This window comes from Athene cunicularia (assembly GCF_003259725.1).
Source record: "Athene cunicularia isolate RWA chromosome 14 unlocalized genomic scaffold, athCun1 chr14_part1, whole genome shotgun sequence".
Lineage (NCBI taxonomy): Eukaryota > Metazoa > Chordata > Aves > Strigiformes > Strigidae > Athene > Athene cunicularia.
The window spans coordinates 17,266,238-17,274,265 of NW_020799118.1; the positions used below are offsets into that span (position 1 = coordinate 17,266,238).

Consider the following 8,028-nt stretch of genomic DNA (forward strand, 5'->3'; position numbering starts at 1 on the left):
GTTACATAGGGAGATAAATGAGCATATTTTTTTCCCTTTTACTTTTTTCTTTTTTTTCTTCATTTTTTGCCATCTTAATTCTTTAAATAGCTCTCTAAGATCAGACAAACACTTGATTTTTGGGAAAAGGACTGTATGAGGAAGCTGAAGAGTGCAAGGTGTGGGAGGGGGGCTAGGGGAGTGCACTGAATGTGTATCCACAGTCAAGCAGTCACTGTCAGTTTTAGTTAAGCAGTCATGCTTATTGTACCCCGAGCTAGTAACATCTGCCATGTTCTGCTTCCTTTGCTACAATGACTTGGGAACCCCAGAGTCAGAAACTGAGGATATTTCAGGAGCCTATTATCAGTTATGCAGCTGATTTATTATCTTTATTTTCTTTAAATCATTTAGTCACATATGTTAAAAAACCAGTGATGTTTCTAGGTTACAGAGAACGTTTATCTTACCTCCATCAAATCTGACTGTGTCTTCTAGTAGAAGTCAACAAGGTATTTTGTTTCCAACTATATATTTTAGGTGTTTGACACAAGTTCACAGTTCTCTACAAAGGTGTCTGAATTTAAAGAGACCCTGGAGCCTCCAGAATTTTAAGTTTAAGCTTCCTCCCTTTGTTACTTAGCTGTGGTGTGCAGCTGGAGTCAATCTCACGGGATGGAGACCATTGGAGCAGGAGCCTGGGAATGGGCAGAAATTGGATCCTGGACGTGATCCCCTCACCTGTGATAGGGAAGTGGAAGGCGAGAACAACAAAAGTAACCATACATCTCCTGAAAAGAAAAAGGTCAGAAAAGAAAACGGATTTTTTTTTCCCCCTCCAGTGTGTTTTCTCATTCCACCCCTGACATGCCCCCTCTCTCAATACCTTTGTATAATTATATACTTGTACTTCTGAGGTGTCGTCTTGGGCAGGGTTGTGGTGTTCTGGCTCTTCAGTAACTTCCTGTGTGATTTGGGATAAATAATCCAGGATAAAATTTTCCAACTTCTACTTTTGAAACATTTGGAATTTTGAAAAAATCTCTAATAGTAAGGGTAATTAAGCATTTGATGAGGTTGCTAGGAAGATTTTGGAGCCCTCATCACTGTAAAGTAAAAAAAAGGTAAATAAACTCAGGCAAAGCTTTGTTAAAAAGAACATAGATGTAGTGGAGTCCGTGAGTCCATTTTTTTCAGAAGTTGAAGCTCTTGAGATTTATTCCAGCTCCGTTTTATAAGTCTTAAGTGGTGGGGTTTTTTAAGAACCAAGCTGTAATTTGTAGATAATAATATAATGTGTTATCCTTTCTGGTTTGTGGGTTTTTTTTTCCCCCACAGCTATCTTATGCTGCTGCCCTGTAGTCTTCTGAGATCAGCTTGCTTAAGTAGCTTGAGTGCAGCCCAGCTCTGTGGTATTCTGTCTGAAGTGAATGTTTGGTGATACACTAGTCAGACATCTCAGAATAGAAATTAATGGCCAAACTCCTCTTGCCCTAAGAAGCCAGACAGGTTCTTTGGACAATGTTCTAGATACTACTGAAGCAATGTGAATGAAATTTGCATAGCTGATATTGTTTATTTGCATCAGCTAGGAAGAGACCTGGCTCTTTGAAGCTGGCATTGTGGTGTTTGCATGTGTAAATGTTGCCAAGCACGAATATGCTCAATCTGATCTGCGAGCGGCACTGATTCTGCCTGTGTGTTTTCTTTCCTGAAGGCAAAAGAGCTCCATGAAATGGATGCCACGTCCAGTCGTGTGTGGATCCTCACTAGTACGCTGTCAACAAGTAAAGTTGTAATTATTGATGCCAATCAGCCCGGCACAGTTGTGGACCAGTTCACTGTCTGCAATGCTCATGTGCTTTGCATCTCCAGCATCCCTGGTAAGTGGGGCCCAGGCACTGGCTCTGATCTGCACAGGGTCACCTGCTCCACTGAGGAGTGACAAATGTAGTGTCCTCACTTCAGAACTAACTCTTGGACCCTGCTGCATTCTGTAATTGTCCCTCCAAACCATAATTCAGATCTTGCCTCCTTGTAGGACCTTTCCATGAAGATCCCTCACTGTTGAATATTTTGTAAGTCGTTCCCTTTGTCATGTAAAGGATGGTTCTTGGGAGGAAGAGTTGAGTTTTGCCCAGGTTTGGGAGGGCTCTGTAGCTGGCCTAGGTGTTGATGCTAGGGATGAGGGGATTTGCCATAATGCGGACTGATGCTGTGGTGCCTCCCCAGGGCAGTGAACCTTGAGGGTCAGCATCTTCCATTCATGTGGTCATCTCAGTACTGCTACATTTAAATGAGCAATGACAGCTAGATTTATGGGAGAATCTGTTCTTTGCCCTTCAGCGGCCAGTGAGAGTGATTATCCTCCAGGCGAGATCTTTCTGGAGGGAGATGTAAATCCTGAAGAGTCTTCTGGAACAGATGGTGTCTTGGCAGGAATCACTCTGGTAGGCTGTGCAACCCGCTGCAATGTGCCACGAAGCAACTGTTCCTCGCGTGGTGACACACCTGTGCTGGACAAGGGACAGAGTGAGTTTTGGGGTGGAAAACTTAATGGCAGTCCAATTATAGCCAGTCCCATATGAGCTTACAGTTTTACACCTGCATCCTCCTGTTCCTGAGTTAACTACTTCAGAGGTCTCAAGAAGATTCTTAATGTGGTACAAGGAAGACCAAAGGCCCTTTTGGTACATTTCTCTTTAGAGCCCTCCTTTTTTCTATGAGTGATCCCCAGCCTGCAGCCTGGTTGCAGGGACCATGTAACAGAGTAGTTTGGACAGATGATGTCTGCCCTGCTATAATTGCTTCTGTTCTCATTGCTTGCTTCTCTGAACCATGTCTTCCTGTGAAGTCAGTTAAGCCCATATGAAAACTGTAATGATGCCCTTGCTGACTCCATACTGCAGTGGGCAGCCCTGGAGAGCTTCTCAAGTTTTGTTAGTCACAGATTTTGCCTCACTTTAAAATCATCTCTGTTCCCCATCCAAGCAGAAAAAAACACTGGATGATCTGCTGCCTGTGGTGCAGGCTCAGGGCTTGATGAATTTGTCAAGGAAGGATAAATTAAATAACTGACAGCCTGTTTTCTCTATAGCTAATTTACCAGCTCATTATCCAGTATGTCTTACACTGTTCTTTGTCTTTTAGGTGAGGTGGCTGCTGTCTGCAATGGGAAGATCAACCAGTCCCAGTCTACTGAGGAGGCAACAGAAGCTACAGAGGTACCAGAGAATGGTACAAGTGAGGCAGAGCCTGCTCAGGCCCGGCCTGGGCCCCTCACGGAGCACGTGTTTACAGATCCAGTCCCTGCACAGGCGCCTCTTAGGCAGAATGGGTAGGCAGTCTGGGGCCAAAGTGCCAGTTCAGCTATTTATCAGCTCTGTTTTCATAAGGTTTTTTTTATAAGAACCAGCCTTATCATCTAATAAAGTGTCAAAGTGTTTTCTCAGTTTTGTGCCCAAACAGTATTACAGATGGGATGATAGAGAGAGAGAGAAATGAAAAGAAAATAAACGTGGTTCAACCTGCAGCAGACTTGTCAGCTGTTTAAGTGCACATGCTTGTTCTCTCAATATGAATTAAGACCTGCTGTTAAGACAGATCTTCCAAAGTACATGTACACTTAATGTTCTTACTGAAGGAGCTTATTGATTCGTGTGTAAAAACAACCGATTTATTCTAGTAGTACCTCTAATGTGCTGTAAAGATAATGAAGAAAGTGTATTCACTACCCAAAAATTCTTAAGATGTATGAGTCTGATGTGGTGGCCTGAGGAGCAACATGGAGGTCTTGGATAGAAATTGTTCCTAAATGACCAAGTTGTTCTAAGTTGTTTCTGTTGAAGTTGGAAATGAACAAAGAAAATACTATTTATGTAATAGTAGTGCCAAACACCAAGTTAAATTCTGCAGTTTTGAAGTACTTGCTATTTGTATTGGTGGGGAAAAAAGGAAGTTTTGCAGATTGTGGATTTGGGAATCAAGCAATTAAAAAACATGGAGAGAAGGAAGTGATTTGGGTATACAAGGGCCCTTACCTGCTTGTGAATGCCAGACTGTGAGCTACATGAGCATTCTGTCCATTGCTGCTGCCCAAGCCTTTAACAATGTTCTTTTGCCTCTTCAGGGAGAATGGGCAGCTGAAGACAGAGTCAAGCACAACACTGCCAGATCAGGAGTCAAATGGGGATGCTGCTGGGACTTGCACCAGTGCTGCCCCCACCATGTGGCTGGGAGCACAGAACGGCTGGTAGGTTCCCTTTGGGCTGACAGATCTCTGTCACCTCGGTTCTCTGGGCTCCACTTCTCATATCCGCACACCTTTAGTTCACTTCTTGTTTCTGGTGTAGGTGTTCATTGCTCATTGTTGTTCTGAGCCCTCAGCTCATCATAGGCACAGGGATTTAACCTCACTTTCTTACCTAACCTCCATCTTTCTTACCAGAAGAAAAGACACAAGCCTAGTCAGGCTGAAGGTGTGGGGCCTTGCTGCTAACCCTCCCTGATTTGTCCTTTCTCACAGGCTTTATGTGCACTCGGCTGTATCCAACTGGAAGAAGTGTCTGCACTCGATAAAGCTGAAGGACTCTGTACTGAGTCTAGTGTAAGTGTGCATGCCAGGGGATGCTGAAGGAGAAGGTTCAGTGCCTAAGTGATATTTTAGATGGGGGTAGCACCTCCTTGTGAGTCATCTTTCTCTTTGCTCTTCTAATTGCATGGTTTGTGAGGAAAGTTTCCCAAGTTTTTTGTTACTGAAATGCCTCATACTGAGCTGTTTTTCTGCTCAACTGCAGACCTGACCCAATTCAGTGAATAAGGTACTAGACTTATCAGGAGGAAATAAGTGGGGAGGAGAAAGGCAAAATTTCACTGGGATATAAGTTAGGTGGAATTTGTTGAAATTGGTGAAGTTTGTAGTGTGAAGGAGAAGTTAACCTCAACAGGAAATTTATGGATGGTCTTACTACAACGAAGGTAAGAGGTATGACCCTTGGTCCTTGCAGGATGTTCCTGCAAGGGCTAAACTGAATAGGAATAAAGAACATAGAGATGGTGTGTGTGTGTATGTCAGAAAGGATTTGTTAGTCCCTTACTCCTACAGATTTTTGTAAGTACTTACTTTTCTGTGATTTCAGGCATGTGAAAGGGAGGGTCCTTGTTGCTCTGGCAGATGGAACACTAGCCATATTCCACCGGGGAGAAGGTAAGAATCAATGTAATAAGAGAAAACTAAACTTGGCCGGAAGTGTAGGAATGTATTAAATGCTATTCTGAGTTGAGAAGGAAAGGTGCTGGCTTGCCAGAGTACAAACATACGGTTAAAATGCATAGCAATTATACACATGTAATTTCTATCCTGAAACATCTATGGCACACTTTACCACCATTTCCTGAGCTTTTCTGAACAGAAACGTGTATGTACTGTGTAGCACATGGAGAATAAATACAACACTTCTAGGAACACATACGCTGTGCAGTTGTTTGAGGCATGCTTGGTAAGTTTAATGCATTTGGGCCCTATTGGTGTTACTGTGCATTCACACATCAGCTGTAATGGGGCGTGCACAGGGAGCTCCACACAGCTGAGGCTGTGCCCTCACCTCTACAGTTGCAAAAAGGCCTGATGCTTCCCAGAGAAGTTGGACTCCGTATAAGTAGTGGCACTGGTGACTGCATACACAGCAGGCAGGGCTGGGGTTGTCTGGAAGTCTGGAAATCCCAAATAAATGGAGCCTTTGAATTACACTTGGTCAGTTTTTCTTGTTTCAAAGAAGAGATGTCTGAGTAATCTAATGTGCCTTAATCTTGTCAGTTCAAGATACCTTTTGAATTCTGTATTTCTTGTCCTCTTCACTACTGTAGGTTTTGTTTCCCTATGACTTGAGTAGTTCCTGAGCTGTGTTCATGCCTGAAAGCATGTGGGAATTTGCTAACTGTAACTAATGTTTGCATATTAAGAACTTAGTTAGTCACTGTGTAGCAGTTTATCCAGCAAGCTAAAATACAGAGATTTCTGGTTTTGTGCAATCTAGATTTTGATTCACCCTTTGTCATGAGTTCAAGCCTGACCCCTGACACATAAAAATAGTTCCCATCAGAAACAGGCTAAAGCTCCATGACATAGAGGCCACGTCTCTGTGAAGAACACAGTATCTGCCAGGTTAGTTAGAAAATAAGCATGAGAGAAGGAAGATTGATTCCTTATCCTGGATTTGACACTTCATGTTGTCTGTCTGGGATAGGAGGAAGCCTCACCACAAGGTCCATTTCCTTTCAAGTTTCAGCATATAGCCTTGTTAGGCTGTCTTTTATTTTTCCCCTGCTGTTTTTGTTATACTTGTTAGAGAAGCCTGTTCACTTCATTACAATAAAAGAATGTTTAAATCAGCCTGATTTGGAGATCTTTCAGTCCACCAAACTAAACTTTATTGTTATGTGTTTCGTAAGTATCTGTGCCCAAAGTAGTATTCTGGATTCATGGGTAGTTCACAGACCTAAGCAAAATGAGCATTTGAGTATTAGCTAAGCCTGTATACCTAGATATACATGGAATGGTAGATGATTCTGTTGTATACTGACATGTCATGAAGGAGATGCATCTTTCCGCACTTGTTTTTCACCTCAGATGGTCAGTGGGATCTCAGTAATTATCACCTAATGGACCTCGGTCACACTCACCATTCCATCCGCTGCATGGCTGTTGTGTATGATAGAGTCTGGTGTGGCTACAAGAACAAAATCCACGTTATTCAGCCTAAGACAATGCAGATTGAGGTAAGAAAGCGAATGTGTGTATGTGCATGCACATGCTTGCTTCTGTTTTATTTATTCTTAGAGCTGTTTTCTGCAGCAGTGTATGGAAATGCAGAACGTTGCTGACTGTAGGATCCAAACTGCCAGGGGGACTATTTATTCCTTCCTCCCTTTGCAGAGCTTAAATCTTCAGATAAGTCTAAACTGAGCACTTTCTTTCCCTTTACTAGTCAGTCAGTGAGGCCCCATACTGTGCAAATGTAGGTGCTTGCTTTGCAGCTTCCCTTCATATATGATCTAAGATTTCTCCATCTGTAGGCATTGTGGCACAGAGGCAGAGTACAGTTAGCAAGTCCCAGTGATTCCACTTGCCTAAGAAAAAAATGATGTTTAGAGCCTTTTGGTTGAAATTCAATATGGTGGTTTTGGTACAAACCTATTTGACAGTTCTTGGAATAATTCTAATCAAAGGGAGAAGTGCTGAATCTGAAGTTCACATTGCTAAGCCAAGGCAGTTTGATCTTTGGAATTTATGGTGGAGTTGTGTGTTTTCCTTTTCTATCAAGCACATTGAAAGCTCTTGCTTTCTAATGTTCATGCTCCTGAATTGGTCTTCAAAGACCGTGATCTCTGCAGAACTGCTATACAACTCATCATAAGTGAGGGATTTTCTGTATACTGTAGTGAACTTCTGAGGTTATCTGGCATTAACATATTTTCTCCAAGAGCTTTGAAAGCCAAACAAAGTGATCTCGGTTGAGGAAAATGGCGTCTGTGTGTAGATAATTGCAAACCTTTTGTCAACCCACATTGGTATGCCTGTTTGGTGTTTCAGAAATCCTTTGATGCTCACCCTCGGCGGGAGAGTCAGGTGCGACAGCTGGCTTGGATTGGAGATGGAGTGTGGGTTTCCATCCGCCTGGACTCCACTCTGAGGCTTTACCACGCCCACAGCCATCAGCATCTGCAAGATGTTGACATTGAGCCTTATGTCAGCAAGATGCTAGGTGAGGCAGTAGGGACTGTCAGTGAATGGTCTGTTGCTTACTGAGATCAAAGAGATAACAAAATCCATCAGCCAAGCCATAACTGACTCTCCAGTTGTCTTGCATTCCCATTAGGCACTGGGAAGCTGGGCTTCTCCTTCGTGCGGATCACAGCCCTGCTCATTGCTGGCAACCGCCTCTGGGTAGGGACAGGGAACGGTGTCGTCATCTCCATTCCACTGACTGAGAGTAAGTGACAATTGTTGGAGATACTTCTGCCCTGCCCCCCCGGCCCACCCCCCCCACC

At 43.2% G+C, this 8,028-nt stretch overlaps 1 protein-coding gene across 1 annotated transcript in view; it reads left to right on the forward strand.

The window, feature by feature from the left end:
* The window catches only part of MAPK8IP3 (mitogen-activated protein kinase 8 interacting protein 3), a 58,912-nt gene that overhangs the window by 43,668 nt on the left and 7,216 nt on the right, over window positions 1–8,028 (forward strand). The window contains exons 20-29 of the mRNA XM_026859231.1: window positions 623–784; window positions 1,697–1,862; window positions 2,326–2,511; window positions 3,130–3,316; window positions 4,109–4,231; window positions 4,505–4,585; window positions 5,118–5,185; window positions 6,608–6,756; window positions 7,571–7,742; window positions 7,857–7,970. Coding sequence (XP_026715032.1) covers window positions 623–784; window positions 1,697–1,862; window positions 2,326–2,511; window positions 3,130–3,316; window positions 4,109–4,231; window positions 4,505–4,585; window positions 5,118–5,185; window positions 6,608–6,756; window positions 7,571–7,742; window positions 7,857–7,970 — 1,408 coding nt within the window. The remainder of the gene's footprint in view (window positions 1–622; window positions 785–1,696; window positions 1,863–2,325; window positions 2,512–3,129; window positions 3,317–4,108; window positions 4,232–4,504; window positions 4,586–5,117; window positions 5,186–6,607; window positions 6,757–7,570; window positions 7,743–7,856; window positions 7,971–8,028) is intronic.